This window comes from Ursus maritimus, unplaced genomic scaffold (genome assembly GCF_017311325.1).
Source record: "Ursus maritimus isolate PB19 unplaced genomic scaffold, ASM1731132v1 scaffold_24, whole genome shotgun sequence".
Taxonomy (NCBI): Eukaryota; Metazoa; Chordata; class Mammalia; order Carnivora; family Ursidae; genus Ursus; species Ursus maritimus.
Genome location: NW_024424897.1, coordinates 25,328,044 through 25,349,913, shown reverse-complemented (window position 1 = coordinate 25,349,913; position 21,870 = coordinate 25,328,044). Strand labels below are relative to the sequence as shown.

The 21,870-nt window shown below is 60.6% G+C and overlaps 2 protein-coding genes across 5 annotated transcripts in view; both read right to left on the bottom strand.

Annotated features, from left to right (window-relative positions):
- CACNA1G (calcium voltage-gated channel subunit alpha1 G) overlaps positions 1 to 5,689 on the bottom strand; it is a 60,887-nt gene extending 55,198 nt beyond the window's left edge. Inside the window, 1 exon segment of the mRNA XM_040640834.1 lies at positions 5,448 to 5,689. Coding sequence (XP_040496768.1) covers positions 5,448 to 5,689 — 242 coding nt within the window.
- Positions 5,690 to 11,084: 5,395 nt separating this feature from the next.
- Positions 11,085 to 21,571, bottom strand: SPATA20 (spermatogenesis associated 20). 4 transcript variants are annotated; one of them, XM_008687951.2, is made up of 17 exons: positions 21,317 to 21,571; positions 18,045 to 18,163; positions 17,737 to 17,916; positions 17,536 to 17,600; positions 17,258 to 17,391; positions 17,006 to 17,149; positions 16,700 to 16,901; positions 16,186 to 16,316; positions 15,981 to 16,085; positions 15,679 to 15,753; positions 15,372 to 15,581; positions 15,098 to 15,290; positions 14,614 to 14,782; positions 14,105 to 14,316; positions 12,547 to 12,746; positions 11,613 to 11,693; positions 11,085 to 11,442 (listed from the first exon to the last, which is right to left on the bottom strand). In XM_008687951.2, exons 2-17 carry the CDS (start codon positions 18,119 to 18,121, stop codon positions 11,272 to 11,274), a joined length of 2,349 nt encoding a protein of 782 aa, XP_008686173.2. In that variant the 5' UTR covers positions 18,122 to 18,163; positions 21,317 to 21,571; the 3' UTR covers positions 11,085 to 11,271. The 4 variants fall into 4 exon arrangements, with proteins under 4 accessions (XP_008686173.2, XP_040496764.1, XP_008686181.2 ...); XM_040640830.1 differs by having other exon boundaries at positions 17,237 to 17,391; positions 21,317 to 21,570; XM_008687959.2 differs by lacking the exon at positions 15,981 to 16,085 and having other exon boundaries at positions 17,237 to 17,391; positions 21,317 to 21,570.
- Positions 21,572 to 21,870: the final 299 nt, after the last annotated feature.

Genomic DNA, 21,870 nt, shown 5'->3' with positions numbered 1-21,870 from the left:
AAAAAAATCATTCTAGGTTTTTGGGGTAAGTAGATGGAAGGGGGAAATAAAGAAGGTGCTCTGTTTCCATGGAGCTGTTTTCCAGAGTGGAGCCTGAGCCCCATGGATGTCTCCCCAGAAGGGGGGTCAGCCAGGGGTCACCCTGCAAAAAGGAGGATGGGGAGGGAGCTCCCTTGGGGTGATTCTTTGGAAAGGGAAGGACACAATTACCCTCAAGAATTGGTCTGCTTTCCCCAACCCAGCCCCCTCTTCTCCTCTGCAGGGAAGGGACTCACGTAAGCAGATATCTCTCCAAGGGGGACTGTGGGTAGTTCTCTTGGGAAGAGGGGCTCCCAGGACACCTGTTTGGACCCCTCGAACGGCAGTGACTCCACCATGCAGTCTGTGCACTGGTCTCACCTCCCTTGCTGAGGCGGGGGCACTCTGACACGTGTTCACCTCCCCTCCAAAGCTGATGGCAGTGCCTGGCACGGAGCAGATGATCGAAACGCAGGGGAAATGAACGAACGAACGAACGGATGAATGAATTGATCAACCCATCAATCTCCCTGCTCAGAAGCCGGTGTATCTCCCCATTCATGGTTTCCTGCCTTGTTTGCCTCAACAGAGATAAACTGATAACTATGGGGGGAGGGGCAGAAGTGACACCAAAGAGGAGCTGGGACTCCTTCTGTCCCCACCTTATACGTTCACACTGGGGCCTCCTATAGCTAGATTCTGCCTCCAAATAACCCATCTCCAGCTCTTAATCAGGGAAACCCCTTCTCAAGGGCCCCCTTGGCAATTTAGCGTACTCCCAGGTACATCCTACCTGCCCTCTACCTTTCCCCTTTCCCTACAGGTAAGCATAAATGGACAGGGAAGGCACGAAGGCACAGGGAAATCTGGGACAATCTGAATTGAGAAATAATTAATGAGGATGGGGGTCTTTCACCCTTCTCAGGGTAGGGCTTGTTTCCTTGGGAACATGGCCTTATGTCACTGTGCGATGTTCCTCTGTTGCCATAACAACGGGAGGATGTGTCACCAGGTGGTGTGGATTTGTTGCTATAGCAATTAAAGAGACCCCTCACACATGAACTCCCTTTAACCAGACTGCTGTCTTGTCCTCACACAGGGAAGGGAAAGCAGGAGACCCACAGGTTATCAGGTTGGGGGGAAACCATGTGACAAATCCCCATGGCAACCAAGGGAACGGGGGACACTGGTTGCCATAGTGACTATGAGAGACCTGTGCAGTCACATGTCTACTGTTGCTATGGCAACTGTCCGGGCTGGAGTGGATCCCAAAGGGGGAGGTGGGTAGGGAGAGGGGAGGCTCTTTCTTCTCCCCACAACCCACCATCCAAAGCAGAGAAAAAGGAAATGGCAGGGCGAGGAAACCCACTTCTATTCCTCCTCCTCGTCTCCCTCCAGGAGAGAGAAGTAGAGCGTGTTATCTGTACAACTGAGTCCTCTCCGCGGGGCTTTATCTAGAGCCCTTGCCTAGCCTGGCAGCTGTAAGGGAGGGGGAGGCGGGGAGAGGAGGGAGGAGGACTGGGGCACCTCCAGGGGCATGGGGCTCGGGCGTGATTGAGAAGGGAAGCAGACCCTCCAGCTGCCCCGCTCCCCAACTGGAGCCTGGAAATCTGAGACTGAGGAGCACTGAGGAGGAAATGGGCCTGGACCCAGGAATCCTGGCCTCCTAGTATGAGCTGGGAAGGTGGGATCCTTGTCTCGCCCACCCCACAGAGAGGCTGGCATCTATGGGGGAGTCAGCATTCTGGGGGGGGTGGAATACAGGGGCTCAGCTGTGCGGCCAACACTGGGGAGGCGGAAAGGGGGATTCCCCCAGCCAAGCCCCCACTCCCACAGCCTGTTTCCCAGTGGTCTCCTCCGCTCCAGCCTGTGGGCTTGTGGGGAGAGAGGTTTCCAGCTGAACTGAAAACTGAAGCCCGAAGAAAGGCAGCCGGCCCCACCCAGAGACAGAGATGTGAGACCCAGAGACACAAGAGAGCCGGCCTGCTGGAATCTTTGGAAGGGGAAATAGGCCAGAAATCTGATTCAAACGTCTGTGACTCTGTGACTCTGTGTGAGCAGTTGTGTCTGTCGCCACCCTGGCTGAGCCAGGCAGGGTGGGGTGAGGGCTGGGGAGGGAGTGAGCGAGGGGTGGGGGGGGTGGAGTGGTGGGGGCAATCCCAGGAATGGCTCCAGCTGGCGCTATGGGTGATGGGGAGTCCCCCAACAGTTCTGTGGAGTAGAGTGGGTGTGTGACCCAGAAGGAAGGTGGGCCTGGGGCAGAAGGGCTGCCAGGGGGTGCTCTGCTTCCCCAGCCTGTTCAATTCCCCAGCCCTCATCCCCAGAACCCCTTCTGGAGAGTCTTGGGTTTTAACATGAGAGGAGGGAATTGGTGAGGAGACAGGAAGAACGCCCCCTCCCATTTCCTCTGAGGACCAAAATGGAGATTTCTCCCTAGGTAAGAGAAACAGGCAAACTTGGGGCACTAGGACAGTGGCAAGGAAAACTCCAGAAATTCCTGGTGCCCCCTCCCCTCCAGACTCACACACAGTGACGCAGTCACACACTCACACTCACTTCTGGAAGCCATTAGGGCTCCTGCCTTTCGGGCCTCCCCCTTCTCCTCCCCCTACTCCTGGCAGGCTCCCTTCTCCTCCTCTGGCCCCCCTCCCACTCCCCCTCTCGGCATCCCAAATGCCAGCCTGTGATTTCCAAATGAGAAAAAGCTGTGCTGGGCTCTGAGCTTGGAGAAACTCCTACACAAACTTCCAGATGTGACACAACAGCGGGAGAGGGAGTGCTCAGGATCCCCTTCCCGGGAGGGGCGACGCACTCCCTCACACTTCAAGAAACACATACTGGAAAGTCCAACTCCCTCCGCTATAACCGGGGAGGGGGGGCTACTGATGTGAATACCCTTGGTTTTCCCAGTACCAGCACAAGCACGTCGGAGCCTCCCTTCCTTTTGCTGCCCTCCCTTCCCCCCATACATATACACACACACACACACACACACACACACACACACACTACTTCCTACCTGAGTCTACATCTCCTCTCTAGGAAACCTGGTGTGTTAGTGGCTAAAAGAGGAGGGGCTGGAAAAAATGCCAACAAAAGTCTAACTAGCTTCAGTTAGTGGGGGAGGTGTCCCTGTGTCCCTCAGACTCAGAGGTTTGGAGAGCCTTGTGGAGCCAAGGGAAGCCTCACTGATAACCAAAAAGAGAGGAAGGGAAAGACTGAAGTCCAACAGCTCAGAGCCCCTCTGGCAATGAAAAGACAGGTTTCCCTTGACACTCAGCTGTGATGGGATTTGTGGGGCACAGCTTAGGCAGCCCCTTTCCCAAGAAATTGTTCTCCGCCCAGGTTCAGTGACTCGTCTAGACCAAGTGAGGCCAATGCCCCACACCCCGGACTCCCACCACCCCAGACATAAGCCTACTCCTCCAACCCCAAAAGGAGCACTGGCGTCACCTCTCTTTCCTCCTTCCAGTCCTCTCCACTTGCTCCCTCCCAGAGCTCCTCAAGGAAGGAATCTGCCCTCAGACCATCAGATAACACCTAGAGATGGGGCAGGTGGGAGATGCTGGCCCAGAGGTCTGGTTGTTTTAGAGGGGGAGGGAAAGGAGAGAGAAGATCTCTCTATCTCCCCTGGACTCCTGAGGAGGAGGGGAGGGGGTGAGGGCTTTTTACCATTCATGGAGAGGGTAGGTGGTTAGGGGCAGAGAGGAGGGATGCCCAGAACCCATCTTCTCAGAGACATTTGTTCCCAATGTCCATCTCTACCATGGAGAAAGGGGCCTGGAGGTAGGGGTGCGGAGGTGGGGGAGGAGTCAGAGCCCTCTGAGACCCCCACCTCTCTCTCTCTCTGCAGCTCAGAGAGAAGGGAAGAAGGGGTAAGGGAGGGGAGAGGGTGTAATGAGGGGAGCTTCCTAAGGACCTGCGACGTGTTGAGGGTGGGGGTTGGGGGGGACCCTAGCTCACATCCCTGCTTTGCGCACTAGAGGCAGCAGAGCTGCAGAGCGAGGGCGGCACCAAGCTCCCCCCACCTCCCCCAAAGCAGAGTCCCGGTTGGGCTCTTGGGGTTTACAGGGGAAACCTGAGGTCTCCTACCCCGGTCCAAAAGAGCCTCTGAGCTGGGAGGAAGGAGTCAGGAGAAGCTGTCAAGACCTGGGATGGCACCGCGCCCCCCCCTTTCCTTCCGGCAGTGACGGGACCCACCCGGAGCCTGGGAGTCCTGCATTAGTCAAGCGGCGCTTTGTGCTAGGGGCTGAGGGGGAGAGGCCAGAGGACTGAGGGGGCTGGGGTCTCCCCTATCACTCCACACCAGGCGGAGGATAGGGGGCAGTGCCAAATCTATCTCCCTGGAATGTGGGGCTTGCATTCCACAAACCCAGCCAAGGAGTAGACCCTGGGGTGCTGGACCCAAGTCTTCCTTAGCCAACCAGCTCACAGTCTCACTGTTCCCCCAATACTTTCTCAGAGGCTGTGGTCTCCCGTACCTGCCCCGCCATTGGGCGGGAGCACTCTATTTGTGACAGGGTAACTTGGACCGGCTTAATCCCATCCCCCGCTGGCCAAAGCTCTTGCCACAGTCTTCCCCTCCAAAAGAAGAAAATCTAGCACAAAACTCCCCAACCCCAACACAAAGCACCCGCGCTGAATGGAGAATTAGGGAGAAGGGAGCCACTCCAGGCAGTGGGCTCCAGCTGAAAGGGTCTCTACTCCAGCTCTGGGGGCAGACAGCTTCCCCTTCACCACCACATCTTGTTCTCATTCTGCGCCCCTGACATCAGCCGCCGCCGGAATCTCCTTGTTGTGCCTCCAACCCGCGGGTGGGGGTGGGGGAGTTAGGACCTGGTCCCCGCCCCCCAACATCTCCCTCTGGGTCAGTAAAAACCCTGGCCTCAAGAACCAGGTTGGGAGTGGGGATCAGACCCTAGAATCCACCTCAAACTTTGGAGCGGGGGCAGGAGGGAAACCCAGGAGATCGCAGTCCCCCCTCCCCCGTCCCCGCAGCTTCCTCCCCACCCCACCCCCCCAAACTCGGAAACCCAACCCAGCTCGCTAACGGGCGGCGGGCGGAGTAGAGCTCCCAGGCTCCCGAAGCTTCCCACATCTGGAGGATGACGACCCTCCCCTGCCCACATCTGGAGAGCATCCAGCTACAAACCAGCGGGGCACGTCTCCTCTCTTTTCCTGGCCTGGATCCCAACCCCCCAAGGAGGACTGAGGTGTGTGTACCGAGGTGGGGCTCGTCTGGGGTATCAGCCAAACCTGCTCGCGTCTCCGCTCCCACTCTGAAGCCCCCTCCCTCCCTTAGCAGCCCCCTCTCCTCTGCCCACCTTCCAGGCTCACTTCTCCGACTCACCTGGCTTTCGGTCCCCTCCCGCGGCGCGGCCCGCCCCCCTGCGGACCCCCCAGCCCGGCCGTCGTGCCCTGGAGGATATGGGTTACAGACCGTGCGGAGACACCAGCTCCGCGGGCGGCTGTCCTGGCTCAAGTAGAAGAAAACCACCGGGGCCAGCGCCGGGTACGGCAGCCCCTCCGCCTCGGAGTCCGCGCTGCCCGGGTCCTTTTCCGCCGACCCCGGCCCCGGCCGGCCCCCGGCCCCCGACAGGTCGTTGAGCCGCATGAAGCTCCGGGGCTGTCCTGACTCCTCGGTGCCCGCTCCATCCTCCTCCTCGTCCATCCTCTGGCCAGCCGGGGCCCCGGGCGGTCTCGAGAGGGGCGAGCGGCGCCCCTCAGAGGAGGTGTCCTCACGCCACCGGGGGGCCCCGGCGGGGGCGCATCTGGGGGGCTCTAGGGCGCAGGCTGTGCCCCCGGGAGGGCCAGTTCAGCCCAGCTCCCCCTGCCCGCAGGGGCATGCTGCCCGCGGGGCGCCGGGTCGCAGGGAAGCCCCGCCCGGCGCGAGTCCCGCTTCCCCAGGGCTCCTGGGGCCCCCCGGGCCAGCCGGCCGGCTCCCCCTCACTTTGTTCCGGCTTCTTCGCTTCGCGCCCAGGCTCCGGTCGCCCGATTCGGCGCTACCTTCGGCGAAGCGGCCGGGAGAGGGGGAGAGAGAAGGGGGTCGGATAGCTGGGGATACGGGGGAGGGGCGCCCCCTCTTCCCGCGGCGCAGCTGGAGCAGGATCTAAGGGGTCAGCATCGTCCCGGCTCCGCGCCAGCGGCGGCGGGGGGAGGGGAGGAGGGATCTCTTTGGGGGTGGGTTTGGAGGGGGTGGGGGGCGGCTCCTTCCTCCGCCCCGCGGCGGGCTCACGGTCCGGGAGGGGCGGGGAGACGGTGGGGGGCCGTCCCGGGCGGGGGTGGAGGCGGAGATGCCGCCGCCGCAGCCGCCGCGGTGGCTGCCGCTGCCGTAGCTGTCGCCGGCGCCACTGCCTCCTCCTCCGGCCGAGACGCGGAGAGAGCAAGCGAAAGCGGCGGCGAGGAGCCCGGCGCACACCACAGCTGGATCCCTCACTCCAACTTCAAGCCTCGGCCCCGCCTCTCCCCAGCCAGCCTCGCAGCCAATCGCTGCGCTCCGCCGGCCCCGAGCCGCGCGCCCATTGGCGGGCCGCCGTGGCAGTGCGGGCGGGGCTCCGGGGGAGAGAACCACAGCTGGAATCCGGTTCCCACCCCGAAGCCCAGAACCGCCCCTGTCCCCTCCTCTTGCCCCTGGGTCCGCTCCCGAAGGCCAGAGCCAATTAGACGGCTACCCAGACCGAACCCACTTTCCTATTGGCCGCTGGGGTCTCTGGGACACCCCTGGAGGGAGCCCCGGGGAATCAGAGTATTCGGCACCGGGTGCTGGGATAGCGCTGCCGGCCCCGGGGCATCCTTTGTCCACGACCCCTGAATTGGACCACAGCCGGAGGGTGGGGCTCAGTTCTGGGCGGGCCTGGAAAAGAGAGGCTGGCTGCCGGGCTGTGGGGTGTGACCAGGATCCCAGAGCGAAATCCTGGGTCTCCACCTGATTAATCGCCCACCCTGGAGTCGAACCTGCGAGCAGGACCGAAGAAGGGGAGGAGCTGAGCAGAACGTCCAGGGGGTAGGGCTTCAGGTTGGGGGGGGCGGTCTTGGGGAAACGGGCGGAGCCAAGGGAAGTCAGGGGCGAGCAAGGTCTGGGCGTGGTTTCCAGCAACCTCTTGGCCTTGTAGACCCCTCTCCCAGGTCCGCTTCTGCGACTTTGGCCCTGACCTTCTAACCCTGACCCGCTGACCCTGACCTCAGGTCAACACTCCTGAGCTTCATTCTCTCTGCCGCTAAAGATCCTTTGAAGGCTGTGGATCTCTCGCAAGGCCTTCGCGCTTGAACACGTGGCCTCAGACAGGTCTTGCTGGGCCCAGGGCCCAGGGCCCCCAGAGCAGCTGAGGAGCAGAGAGAGAGGATCCCGCGAAAAGACCTGCGGGGGCCTCGAGTGTGTGGGAGGGGATGGAAGCACGGAGCTGGGCTTTCTGAGTCTTGACCCGTAAAGTCTCACCAACCCCCCACTCCGTGCCTCAGTTTTTCCTCCGGCGTTCCAGTATGGCTGGGAGGCCGTCTGCAGGACAGGAGCTCCGAGTGGCTGCCCTCCTCGCACACCTCCGCTCTACCCCGAGCGGGTCCTCGAGGGTCTGCGGCACAGCCGGGGCCTCGCCCCGCCCCACCTCCCCGGGTCCCCGGGCTGTCGGCTCCAGTCCACTCTCACCGCCGCCCCACCAGGCTGCAGGTGCGCCCCGGGACTGCTGGGCGCTGGAGAGAGGTGGGGGCGCGGAGGGCATCGACCGTTAGACGTCGGGAAGCACTTTCCACCTCTGGGAAGGTAGACACGGCGACGGAACTAAGCAGGTCAGTCAATTCTCTGTCCCGAGACTTTGGGGCGCTGACGCCACTGCAGAGAGGCAGAGGCAGGTACCGGGTGACCTCCCGCCCCCGCCGCCCCCCACTCCCAACGCTGCGCCACCCGCGCAGCCCCCGCGCGCCTCCAGCCGCCTGGGGTGGGTGTCTCAACTCCCTCGAGGGCAGGCTGCGGGGAGTGAAGTGGGGAGGGCCACGCCGCTGCAGCCTCCCGGGTTGCCCTTTCGCCGAATCCGGGCACCGAGTTGTGTAAATGAGGCCGAGCTCATTTGCATTTCATGCTAATGAGCAGATCCCTTAAGTGCCTTTCCCTCCTGGCGGGAGCCTCTGCTCTCATTCCGAGTGTGCCGTGCCAGGCTTGGACTCTCAGCGGTCTTCTGGGAGAGGGGCCTATTTCTGGTTCACTCCACGTGTCTGACACCTTCGTCCCTCCCGCAGGTCCTCAGTCGGCCTCGTTGGTCTGCCCTTCCCCAACAGGGTCAAGAAGCCCCAGGGCTGACACCAGGAGGTAGTGACTTTAATCAACCCCTCTTTGCAGAGGGGACAACGAGCCCAGAGAGGCTTGCCCAGCCCAGTGGTCAGGTTTCCTGGTGGTCAGCAGGCCCCACACCTCCATCCATCATCCAGGCCACCTCTGTCTCTGGGCGGAACTCTTTTCTAGAACATACTCAGACAGGGGGCAAGGTGTGGGGCAGACACACATTTACTTCCCTGGCCTGGGGACCTGGGGTGACCTGCCACCCTAAAGCATCCTGACCCCTGGGTGGGGGCACCAGGGGACTCCGACATCCAGTCAGAGATGCTCTCTTCGCCTGAGGGGGGCAAGGGGAAGAGGGAGGCAGGACCTACAGAGAAGGCAAAAGGAGGGGTGATATCTTTAACTCCCACCCTCCAAGCCTTGGCTCGGCCATCACCTCCTCAGAGCAGCCTTTTTCAGCAAGTGCTGTGGTGCCTACTATGTGCCAAGGTGCTGAGGACGCAGTCCTGAGCCAGACAAGAATCTGGAACCTCCCAGCACTCCGTGTTGATGTGTGTGGTCAGGCAATGATTGTCTGTCCCTCTAGGCTCTCTGTTCCCTCAGGGCAAGGGTCCATTTTGCTCATCGGAGCCTAGCCCAGTCCAGCTTGGTGCATAGTAGGTACTTAATAAATCTTTATTAGATGAATGGGTAACCTCAGACAGGAAGGAGAATGAGGGACAGGACGTTCCTTGGGCCTCAGTTTCCTCACAAAGAATTTAGGCCTAAGTGTTCTCTGAGATGATTTCTGGGTTTGAGGGAGAGCCTTCATACGGGACCTGCTCTGCCAGCCCCTTCAGCCCCCTCCCACCCTCTCCCCTTTACACCTCCCGCACAGCCTGGCTGGCTCCCTCAGCAACTGAGACAATCTTCCCATCTGTGAGGCGCTCTGCTCAGCGATGACACATCATCCCATGTCGTCACCTCGCAGCCTTGGGAGTTGGGTGGTGGTGGTTCCATTTTTTATACGACGACTGAGGCTCAGACAGATGAGATTAGTGAAGTGACTTCTCCAACTGTGAGGTCCCGTCTCCCCTGGCACGGGCCCCCAACTCCTCCAGGACAGCCCTGCTGGCAGAGCAAGGAGCACATGCAAGAGGGACCAGCCAAGGGAAGAGGGGCAGCAGACGTAACAGCCCGTATCTGAGCAAGACTGATGCTCAGCCTTGCCCTCGTCAGCAAATGCTGGTTCTCCCGGAAGCCTAACCCGTTAAGGCCCTGACTCCTTCCTCTGAACCTCTTACAGCATCCCTTTGTCAAGCGCATGCTTGGTACCAGGGGAAAGGAAAGGGGACACAGAGCAGAGGGAAGACTATCTAGAGAGGGGTAGGAGACACCAAATGCACCCCCTTTCATAGCCATGCCTGTACCTCCTGGGGAAGAGGAAGGCTCAGTGGTTTTTATGGTCCCCTGAAGACAGCGGAAAGAACCAGATATGCTGAGTGGTCTCAGGTGAGTCTCTGACCCTCTCTGGGCCTCGAGTATCTATCCACAGGCAGCCAGAGGTACCTGCCTTGTCACCTCATTCGTGAGGGTCAGTGAGACGGAGACAGAGGGTTTTGCAAACTGCCTACAATTTCCAGAGCCAGGGCTGGCACTGCCAAAAAGGCCACCTGTGCTTCACCAGCCGCCCCTCCCCCCTCACTGCCCCCCAGACCTGGCTCCTCTTCCCGAAGCCTCAGACTTCCTGCCCGAGGCTGAGCAGGCTCCAGCCAGGAGAGGGCCACCTGACCTTGTTGGCCGGAGCCCTAATCCCCTCCAGATGGGCCGGTGGCTCGCACCGAGGGCCCAGCTGCCGGTCAAAGCTGAGCCTGGTCCTACTGACCATGTGTGGCGGTGTGTGACCATGTGCAGACCCTGCAGTGACGGTCCAGTCTCCCACTTCTCCCCAGTGCTGACGTCCTCACAAGCAGCAGTCCCATCTGAGTCTCCTCTCGAGCAGCCTCTTCTGGCTGTCTGTGCTGCTTGGCTCTGGGGCTGCAGGGGTGCCCAGGCTCAGCAGACCCCTGAAGGGTGTGGGGAGGGAGATAGCTCCTTCGCCATTCCCCGCCTGTCAGCCCCATCCCACTACCCCTGCCCTTCCCGAAGCATGCGTCCCAGTGCCTTCCCGGAGGTGGAAGCTAGATGGGGTTTCTGGGGTCTGTAAAGATGCGGGCGCCAAGGGCAGGACTTGTGAGCATCTGAAGGGACAGGAGGGGGTCTCAGAAAAGTACCAGCTTTCCCTGCAGTAGGAAGGACTCAGATTTAGAGAAGGACTTCCAACCCGATAGATGTCCCAAGTGACGGAGCGCCCTCCTTGGACTGGTCTGAGTGAAAGCAGGGGCACGGACAATATGACCTCCTGTGGGGCGGCCTTGGCTCCATCCTGGGGTAGGGCTGGGGGCTGAATGGACACCCCAAAATAAACATCCCTCGTCCTAAGAACAGCAGCTCCCATATATACCAGAGCTTATGCAAATGTCACCATTCCATAAAAAATAAGCGCTCATATAAAGCATCCCCTTTCTCTTCCCAGCTTAAAACAGGAGACAGTGGGAAGGGGAGGGCAGGCCCCTTTCCGAACCCCATGGAGGGCCAGGATTGGCCTTTCCCCCCCAGGGCAAGTCCGCACCCCAACCCCCACCCCCAGTGGTCATTACGGGCCCCCTGCCCTGAGTTTAAGCTGCAATGACCACGACTGGGCAGCATCACTGGCGAAGGCGGAGGGGTGAGCTGGAGGCCCCCCTCTCACAAGCAAGGCGGAGGCCCCGAGGTTTCCGCGGGACGCTGTTAGGTTTATTCCAGGATGAGTGGGTGCCCATGAGGGGAGCGGTGAGGATGGCCAAGGGCACCTGGTGACAGGGTGCCCAGGGATGGCCGCAGCGTGTGCAAGACCCTACCGGGCCTGAGTCTCCGGCCAGCTGGGAAGCTCGGCCTCCTGCCCCCGCCTGAGGCGGCCGAGGCAGTCACTGGTGTAACAGTTTCCGTAACTCATTGGGCTCCGTGATGGGCATCGAGCAGGCTTGGTTCTCACACACGTAGGCCGTGGCCCGATCTTCCAGCCGCCGCAGGGTACTGAGGAAGGGCAGCTGGCGGGACAGGAAGCTGGAGGGGTCTCCGTTGGCCAGGATCAGCACCTGTGGGAGCAGCAGAGTAGACGGTCACCTGGGGGGCCCTGGGACACTGGTGGGGCCCATGGTGGCTTTCTGTTCCGAGGCCTCCAGAGGAGGGGATAGTAGAGAGGTGTGGAGGGGCGGGGGCCTGGGCAGGGGAGTTGGAGGTGGGGGTCGGGCTCACAGATTCTAACCTTGTTAGGGATGTAGATGGAGTGCACACACTGCAACAGAGCCTTGGTGTCCTTGGCCTGGGGGTCTCCACAGATCACGATCTGGCCAGAATCAAAAGGGAACTCCAGAGTCGGGTGCAGGGAGCCGGACCCAGGCCTCCCCGAGGTTCCCCGTGCTCCCTCCGCTCCGCGCTATAGCCCCAGGAAGGAGCGCAGACGTGGCTCAGCGGCCTCCAGACCAGCTGCCCGCAGGCTGCCTCAGACGCAAGCTCAGCAAGCGGGGACGTGGACACACACACCCAGGACACACAAAGTGACGGTGTCCTACACAGCGGCTGAGATGCGAACATGGGGAGACACCCCCCTAGGTGCAGACACCAGCTCACGACACACACACATACGCACAGAGAGATGCGGCAAACATGCAAATACAACCTGAACATAACCGCATACACACGCCGACAGGCGAACACGGACCGCGAACGCTCACCGGCACGCGCTCAGCAGCCTGCAGACACAGTCGCACACATCTAGACATGCACACGCAGCAAGAACGCCAGGAGGGGCTTGCACGCAGATAAGCACAGGGCTGCACTCACACCGACAGACCCAACCACACAGACACACCAAGACCTACAGAGAAACCCTTCACCAGCCCCAGGGACGCATCTCTAGCCCCCGCCGCCCGCCCTCCATGCGCTGAGAGCCCCAGGAACAGCCCATGCCAGAGGCCTGGCTCCTCGGATGTGCGCTCACTCGGACAGCTCCGCCGCGTAGATCAGCTCATAGGGATATCCCCATGCGACACCTGCACACATACTCCGAGATGGCCACGCACTCACAGACCTGAGCTCTGGGGGACAGCCCCAACCCGCGTCCCCAGCCCCCACTGCAGCCCCAGATCCCCTCCCACTCAGGGTCCCAGCGCAAGCCCCTGCGCACCCCCCACACATACCTGCTTGAGGGTCTGCTGATGGGCTGAGAGGGCGCGGACCATCTCGGGCAATGCCACGGGGACGCGGCGCATGCGCTCAGAGAAGGCGGTCAATAGGCACACACACTTGTCCATCCAGTCTTTGTGCCCCGTAAAGCCGTGCAGCCGAAGCAGATTGTGCGCCGACACGGAGTTGGCACTGGGCTCCGCGCCATCCTGGTCTGCAGAGGGCAGCGGGGTGGGGGCGGTGAGGGAGGGTCGCTGAGTCCCGGGGCCCTGCCCCAGGACTATGGCCACAGTGGTGGGGGTTGGGGATGGGATGGGATGGGAAAGAGTCCACGCCCCTGCCCAATCCTGCCCCAGCTCTGATGGGAAGGCCAGCACCAACAGTTGCTGATCTTTTGCTCTCGGCCATTTACCCCAGGGTGAACGTTTGGCCTCCCAGCTCTCCCGTCTCACTGTGGACTCCTCAATCCAGCCACCCAGCTGCTCAAGCCAGAGTGCCATCATCCTTGCCCTCCCCCCCCCCACTTCCCACTTCTAATCCACCCGTAGTCTACTGGACCTGTGGCCAGAGTAGACCTAAATCCCATCACTTCTCCCCATCTCATTCTTCTAGCTTGTCCACGGCCAGCCCTCACCGGGACTGAATGCCACTAACGGCCTCCTAACTGGTCACCCAGGTTCCCCTGCTCCCTTCTGAAGGTCCCTTGTCCACCTTCAGTCAGAATGATATTCCTAGACCTAACCAGACCAGATCACAACCTACTTAAAACCTTCCAAAGATTTCCACTCCTTGCCACACCTGTAAGACCCTGCAGGGATCCAGCTTTGTCCACGTGGGCGCCTCCCCTCCCCTGGCCTCGGCCCCATCCTCCTTTCTCCAGGCTTCTCTAACCCTTGGCTAAATGACACCTGTCCCAGGTTTGTTCCGCCCTTCCCCTAGCTGAGTTGGGCCCCACTGTTCTTCTCTCTCCAGGTCCTTTCATTCCTTCGGTTAACATTTATGGAGCACATGCCACGTGCCAGGCCTACACTAGACTCTGGGAATGCAAAAGGAAGAGGAAAAGTCTTGCTCCCCAGGTGCTTACATTTGAGTTGGGAGACCATGAACAGAGCAGACGCATCAGGTGATGGTGAGCCGTACTAAAAACGGAAGGGGCCAGGCACCTACTTCTTGATGGCGCTCACATTGTAACGACCCATCTGTGCATGCACTCTTGTATGAGTCATTACAGTTTACTAGCTGTTTCCCCTGCTCCACCGTATTTCGGGAGGGTAAGCCTCGTGCGATATGTGAATCCGGCCACGCCAGTCACTGCCACCCAGTGTGCTACTCGGAATATGGCTGAGTTCATCTCTATACCCAGCCTGGAAGTTAGTGCCAACGTTAGCTCTGTTTCACACATTAAGAAACTGAGGGTCTGGAATAGAATGAGCCCCACTCCAAGTCAGGTGGTTAAAAAGGGGTGGCAATGTGAACCCACGCTGGCTCTTCACCACCAGCCTGTGCTTATCCTTCCTGCAGGGAAAACCAAGCCCTCACTGGGTCCACGTCAGCTCCACACCCACCACTGACCGTCCTTCAGACGCAGGGGCAGACCAGCCCCCAGTTCGGCCTCACTGCAGAAGTAGCCGCCGCCGCGGGTGTCCCAGAAAAGCCTGTCCTGCGTGTCCTGCAGCCGCAGAGCCCACTCGAGCCAGGAGCTCTCCTGTGAGGCCTCGTACAGGTCCAGTAGGCCCCGGACTACAAAGGCGTAGTCTTCCAGGAAGCCCCAGCAGGGCGGGTTGCTGGGGGGACAGGCATTGGGGAAGGGGCTGGAGACGGGCCCCGGGAAAGAGGGGCTTTCCCAGATGAGGCCCTTGGCCAGGACCCTTTCATTTAACCGTCAACGTCTAGGTCTTGAGTGGGTACCTTTAGCTGATTTCCCGGGTGAGTAACTGGGCCCAGGGAAGTTTAGAGCTCACTGCGAGTGGATGGCAGAGCTGGGATTGAGGCCTACCAGGAGGCTGAGGGGTAGGGAGAGGGGCAGAGAGAGGCCTGGGATGCCCAGGGAGACAAGGCTTCCAGGCTGCCCCACCCCTGACCTGTGCTCCACGGTTCCCCCGGGACCCGCGTAGCAGGTCCGCATCAGGCGGCCTCTGGCCACGTCAAACATATGCCGTTTCAGGAACTTGGCACCATTGATGGCACAGGTGATCAGCCTTTCCAGGCCCAGGACAGCCCCAGTCACGGCATAGCCAGACACCATCAGTCCTGGAGGGAAGAGACACCGGTGGTTGTGAGAAGCTAGCTGGGCCCTTCCAGGTACGGCCGTGCCGAACCCCTCCCCCCCAAGCCTTGACACCTCTCTGGAACAAGGAGGCGAATGAGTAAGAGCTCCTGCCCCCTGTGTGTGACCTGGAGTGGGTCACTTAAGTTCTTCAAGCCTCGGTTGGCTCATCTGTAAATTGGGGATGATACACCGGATAAAGGGAGAACTGATATCTAGCAGGTGCCTGACATCTAGAAGGGGCCTCGAGAAGGGTAACTCTGTAAACGGGGATCAGGCGTCAGGCATGGCCACCCCACCGTTCCAGGCGGCCAGCATCTTGCTGTCCAGGTGTGGCTTCGGCCGATGTTTCCGGGCCTGGAAGAGCTTCTCCAGTCCCGTGTTGAGCAGGGTCCGGACAGCATCCACGTCCAGGCCAAAGCGGGCAGCGGTCAGTTCCAGCGAATACCGGACAGTCAGCACATTCTGGCCCTGCAGCTCCCCCTTGGGGTCCTGAGGAGAACAGCCCTTGTGAGAGGGAGTCCCCTCACCTGCGGGGCCTCAGGACCCCTCCCCGGCCGCAAGCATCGTCACCTGACTGGGGCTGATATTACCAGCCTCCGTGAGCCCGTAGTGCTTCATGAGGAGCTGGCCCGAGGTCAGGGGCTCAGTGGCACCCAGCACAGGCTCAGGAAGGAGCTGCTGGACCTCTTTCACTGTCCACACATAGAAGGCACCCTCTTTGGGCCGCATGCCCCGCTCTGGGGGGGAGTCTGCGTCTTCTGCACTATAGAAGCCTCCAGACTGTGGGGAGAGGAGAGCTGGCTGGCCCCAGCCTTCAGGGCAGCGGAGGCCCCAAGCCCTCCCGCAGCCAGGCCCGCCTGCCTCAGTGGACACACACCCGATGACTCAGGTTCCGAGCCACGTACTGCAGGATGCCTTTGGCAACGTCGGAGTAGAACTCGTCCCCGGAGATCTGAGGCGGGAGGAAGGAGACTGTGAACAGAGGTCTCTGGGATGGCCTGGGTATAGAGAGGACAGTCAGCATTCTCCCAGGAGGGTGGGGAGGGAGCCTGGGCACATGGGAGGGAATCGGGGTGAAGTTAAGGGGCAGTTCCAGTCCCCAAGAAAGTCCCTGGGGGGGCAACCAGAGGTAGGTGGACAGGCTAGGTATCCTTGCCCTGGGCCGGGTTCAGGCGTCACCTGGAAGGCCTGCGTATAGGCCACCGCGAGCTGTGCCTGGTCGTACAGCATCTTCTCAAAGTGGGGGATGTGCCACTGGCGGTCAGTGGAGTAGCGGTGGAAACCCTGTGCCAGGCAGGACATGGGGCTGGAAGCCGACCCCAGCCTCTGCCCCCACCCCACTGCCTCCTGCTGTCCCTCCCAGGGAATGCCAAATCCGCCTCACCTGTCCCACGTGGTCTCGGATGCCCCCGTTAGCCATCATTTTCAGGGTGTGCAAGGCCATCTGTTGGGCCCGAGAGCCATCCTGGGTTAGTCGATGGCTGAGCCAATAGGAGAACAGGAAGTTCAGGATCACTGTGGGCACCAAGAGCACTTGGGTGAGAGCATGGGGGACACAGGGGAGGGGGCAGAGATCCGGGTGATCGGGAGGCCTCTGGCCAGGCTGGGGTTAGGATTTCACTCAACAGGCTGACTTCCAGGACAAGCTGGAGGTTAGGAGGTCAATGGTCAACACGGAGAACAGAACAGCGTTACGCAGGTCAGTGCCATGGGGTTGCCACTCAGACCACAAATTAGGTCTTCACGAGAGAGCCACTGGCAGGCGTGGAGGGGAAGGAGCTCAGTGGCCAGTCTGGAGAGCAGGCAGTTAATGACCCAGCTAGGGGTCAGAAAAGATGGGCCGGACAGGCGTCGAAGGGCTGGGATGTGGGTGGGGCAGGCATGGAGGGGGCACGGACCCGGCGTGGGGAACTTGGGGGCCTCCGCAAAGCCACCGTACTCCTCATCATAGCCCTCATCCAGCTGCTGGAAGCAGCGGCTGTTCATGGTGGCGGCAGAGGGGGGCACCTGCCGGTCGCCCATGCTGATCTCCGAGCGGGCCAGCAGGGCCGTGGTGACACGCTGGCTGTTCTCCAGCAGAGTGGTCTTGTTCTGTTTCCACTGTAGGAGGCAGGGGCGGACCTGGAGGTCAGCAGACAGTGGGGGCCCCTCGCCCTGGTCCCCCCCAGTCCCCACCCCTCTCCACTCCCTGGGAGCACACCCACCTGCTCCCGTATCCTCAGCAGCACCGTGCGGAAGCCAACTCGGGTCAAGCCATCCTCAGGGGGAAAATAGGTGCCTCCCACAAAGGGCTGGAGGTTGGGAGTCAACCACACATTCATGGGCCAGCCCCCACCGCTGCTGGTGGCCTGGCAGAGAGAGGGCGAGGGTGAGGGGAGCGGCCCCCTGTGCTCGGACAACCCCCCCCCAGCCCGATACACGAGGAGACTGCTCACTTGCACAAAGGTCATATACACCTTGTCCACATCCGGCCGCTCCTCCCGGTCAACCTTCACGCTGACGAAGTCCTCACTGAGCAGGCGGCCAATCTCCTCGTTCTGGAAGGATTCCTCCTCCATCATGTGGCACCAGTGACAGGTGGAGTACCCCACTGGAATGGGGCCATGGTGGGCCGGGGGGGAGGGGGGTACCAGTGACTGGTTGGTGGTTTCCTGGGAGGCCCCAGGCCCAGAGGACCCTTCCCTTCTCCACTCCTGCTCCCTTCCTCCCATCCCAGGGAAGGTGGCTATGTTACCTGAAAGGAAAATTGGCTTGTTTTCTTTCCTGGCCTTGTCGAAGGCTTCCTGCCCCCAGGGATACCTAGGCCCGGCACAGTTGGGCATCATTCACTAGCCCCAGGATGGGTGGGATGCAGGGGCAGGGGGGATGCAGGAGGGGCTGAGAGCCCTGTTGCCTCCCCCGGGGTGGGGGGAAGGGCATCAGGAGTGGTCCTCACCAGTCCACAGGGTTGTAAGCATGTTGCAGGAGGTATGGTGACTTCTCATTGATCAGGCGATTGGGAACCTTCTGGAGTGTGGATGGGGAGCAGCTGGTCCGGCTTCCCTTCCCTCCAACAGGCATGGGCACCGTACTGCTGACAGTCACACTTCGGTCCTTGTCCCGGGAGGAGCTACCCCTGGCACGGGCAGGGGGTCAGGTGAGGGGTTTCCACCCACCTCCCCCAGGGCCTACCCCAGATGCCCACACCACTCCATCTGCCCTCCATCCCCTCTCCCGGAACCCCCTGCTCCCAGCCCAACCCACCTTTCTGAACCACGGGGGAGACCGTGGCCTTTGTGCTCCCCCTTGTGTTTTTGGGGGGGTGAAGGAAGGTGGCTCATTGGGGGCTCCCTGCCAGGTTAGTCTCCCCCAACCTCTCGGACCTGGCGGTGGGAAGGATGATGACTGTGAGGTCAGGGTGAGTCACAATGGGCAGAATGGTCCTTCAGTCTCCATTCTCCCCCCCCCCCACAGGGCCCCTCCTGTGATGGCTGCGCTGGAGGTGTGTCTCCGGCCGGCCTGGGTTGGTGATCTGGGCGGCAGGCTGCCAGCTGCTGGTGGCTAGACAGGGCAAGAACTGGATCTGGGACTGGACCGGGTGAGGGGCAACGAGAGGAAGATCGACACTAGGGACCTTCTCACTCAACATGCATCCCCTGGGTACCTCCATGAGGCCACACCCCCAGGCTGCCCAGGGAGTCAGAAACTGGCTCAGATCTCAGGGGGCTCAGCCTGGGAGACTGGCAAGCAGGGCAGACCTAACTGACAGGCCCCTGCAGCCGTAAGCACTGTCACAGGTCAGCCCAGGGTGCCGCTGGATAAGGACCCTTGGTCCAGCATTGGGGTTCAAGGAAGTCTTCCTAGAGGTGGTGTCAGGAGAGTCCCCGAGGAGCTAGCCCTACGGCAGGAAGGGACCCAGGAAGGGACCGGGAGACAGCGGAAGGAGGGCATTACTGCCTGGGCCAGGTCGCGGGAGCAGATTGGAGTGGGGAGGACGTAGGAGGGGTGGCCACGGGGCCACTGGGGACCAGCACAGTGACAACCGGTCCCGGGGCCCTTCAGGCGCAGGGCTTGCCGCAGCAGCCGACTCACCCACCCATACCTGCGGCTCGCGGCGAGGCCGGGCCCGGCGCGGGGCAGCGGGAGGCCACGGCCCAGCCGGGCCCTTGCGCCCAGCATGGCTCCTGTTCGGGACGCTGCGGACTGGGAGGGAGGCCTGCAGGCTGCGAGGGGCGGGCCAGGGCACCTACCCAGCCGCTGGCGGGTCTTCTCCGGGAAGCCCGGCCGCCGAGTGGCTGGTCTCCGCGCGCCGCCCGGTGGCCGAGCGTGGGATTGCAGCCCGTGCAGCGGGGCTTAGGAGACCCGCCAGGGCGCCGGTCTATGCACAAAATTGGGCGGACTCAGCTAGACCTAAACCAGCTGCTGCGGGAGGATCACCCTCATGGGAAGAACATGCAGGGTTGTGAAGGTGTCAGGGCCGTGGGATGCCAGAGGCTCAGCTCATTTTATCCAACCCTTGCCCATTTACAAATGGGAAATGAGGGGTGAACAGAAGGCAGTGCTTGTCCAGACCCACCTGGCCAGTGAGCTTGGGCTCTGCCGCTCCATCTCCAGACCCTGCTCAAATCCCACCCACTCCAAGGAGGCTTCCCTGAATAATAACGATGAGCCAAAGTCGTGTCCTATCATGTACTTTACACGCTTGTCTCATTTACTACATTCAGCCAATATTTATTGAGTGCCTACTGCCTGCCAGGCACTCTGCTTAGGTACAATGGTGGGCGGAGACAGACCAGGCTCCTGCCCCTGGGTTGCTCAGTCTGTTGAAGGAGACAGAAGTTAATCTGACAGCCACACACATGAATGTACAACCACCCACTGTGCGAAGTGCCATGACTAAGTATAACCAGGAGCCTGGTCTGGTGGGAGAGGCGAGGCAGGAGGTTTCCCTGAGGAAATCACATTTGTGTAGCAGCCATGGAAGAACAAGAGGATGGGGTCCAGAGAGCACATGGGGGGAGTGCTGGGGAAGCAAGAGGAGCAGATGTGCAAAGGCCCTGTGGCATAGCAGTGAGTCAGGGCTGAGGCATGAAGGCAGGCATGGCTGCAGGGCAGAGAGCAAAGGGAAGAGAGAGATAGGAGAGATGACGCTGGGAGTGTGGAGGGAGGGCAGGCATCCAGGTCCTGGAGGGACTCAAGAACTGTGAGTTAGGAGTTTGGGTTGTTGATGAGAAGAGAAACAGATTGAAGGGCTTTGGTCAGGGGAGTGACCCTGCACATTGGAAAGGTCCCTCTGGCTTCCTAGTGGAGAATGGACTGGAAAGGGGCACAAGTGGAAACAGGATCGGTTAGAAGGCCCTGGCAGGACCCAGGGGAGATGGTGGAGGTCTACACCTGTGAAGGGGAGGTCGTGAGGGGAAGGTCTTGAGGCCTGTGGAGGAGGAGACATCCTCAGGATTGGCCGTGAGGGAGAGGGAGGGGCCAAGACTGGTTCGCAGAGCAGGGCTTACGCTGAAGGGTGAGGCCATTTGCTGAGGAGGGGGCACAGAGAGGCTCGGGGTTGGGGGGGGTTCATGAGGTCATTTTTGGACACGTTGGTTGGAGGTGCCCTTGAGATGCAAGTGTGGAGAGAACGTGGAGAGGAGAGGTTGGTGGGAGGAATGGGGGGGTTCAATGCGCGGACAGTGCAGGCATGGAAGGGCCCATCCAGGGAGCAGCAAGAGGAGAGAAGCAGACTCAGGTCCGGGCTCAGGGAATTCAGGAGCGCACCCATGGAAGACACAGAACGACTGGAGGGTCAAGGGAACACCAGGAGAGGGTGGTGTCCCAAAGGCAATGGGACAGACAGTTGTAAGGAAGAAGGGTCCTCATGGTCGGGTTCTGGAAAAGCCAACCGGGATGGGACAGAAAAAGGCCTACTGGCTTCAGCAACATGGGGGCCGTTGGGTGGGCTTGGCAGACATTAGAAGCCGACTGGACTGGGTCAGGAGGAGAGGAAAGAAAGGGGACAAAGAGAGGTAGCATGGGCGCTTGATATGAGGGGAAAGATGGAAAGACTTTCAAGATGGATGAGGCCCATTATGGCAAATATCAAGGGGAAGGATTTGGTTGAGAGAAGACAGTTGAGGACGTGAAGGAGAGAAGAGATCTCCGAGAAGGCTGGGGTGGTGGCAGAAAGGTTAGCAGGCCAAGGGTCTGGTGGGTGCTCCCTGGAAGGAATGAGATTAAGATCAGAGAACAAGAAGCCTGCCTTGAATGTGAAGGAATCTGGGGTGATAACAAGCCCAAAAGAGTGACCATGGGTTAAGGGTAGCTGAGAGGCCAAGGTCGTCCTCCTGAATAATGGAGTCACGCAGGGTTAAGCAAGATCTGGGTGAGGAGACTGTGAGCCAAGACCGAAGCATGGTGGGGTGAGGTGGAGCACAGCCCCGGGTGGAGAGCAGGCAGGACGGCTGAGTGGCTCCAGCCTCCAAGAAGGAAGGTTCTGACAGGAGGCAAATGGTCCAGAAGTAGCTATGGGGAACAAGGCTACTAACCTCTTCTCTGTGGGGGTCAGGCAGCACCCCTTGGAAGTCCTCAGGCAAGTAAAGTCCACAAGGGAGAGCCAGTATAGAAGAGGGGGGCCCAGGTAGGGGAGGGGCGACGGGTGAGTCAGCAACCAAGTATGGAGAGCTCCCAGGCGTGTGTGGCCGAAGGGAGATGGGGGCTGGACTCTGGGCGCTGCCTGGCAAGACCAGGAATGAGGGGTATGACGGGCTCATTGCTCACGGGTAGTCTCTGAAGAGGGTGGGCCCTGGGCCAAGTGGACACTGGCTGGGAGGAGCCACAGAGCAACCTCCTGAGGAAGGAACTCTGTTCCCATTTGACAAGTAAGGAAATGGAGGCAGAGTCATAGAGAGGTTAAGTAATTTACTCAAGGTCAGGGAGCATAACCACTTATTACTAAGTGATTATTATTATTATTAAGTGCAAATCTTGGAGCAGAGTTTTGAACTCTGTCGGTCTGACTCCGAAGTAGGGCTCTTGTCCATCCTGCCTGTAACAGCCATGGTAGGTCTCCCTCCCTCCCTCCAAAACAAAACAAAACACC

What these genes read in the sequence shown, in the direction of transcription:
- SPATA20 (XM_040640830.1), bottom strand. Translation starts at nt 18,121, where the DNA reads ATGAGCCACCTTCCTTCACCCCCCCAAAAACACAAGGGGGAGCACAAA. An exon ending in GCTTACAACCCTGTGGACTG is followed by an intron (nt 17,601 to 17,736) that starts GTGAGGACCACT and finishes TGCCGGGCCTAG; the next exon opens with GTATCCCTGGGGGCAGGAAG. An exon ending in CCTATACGCAGGCCTTCCAG is followed by an intron (nt 15,754 to 15,980) that starts GTGACGCCTGAA and finishes CTCCCGCCTCAG; the next exon opens with ATCTCCGGGGACGAGTTCTA.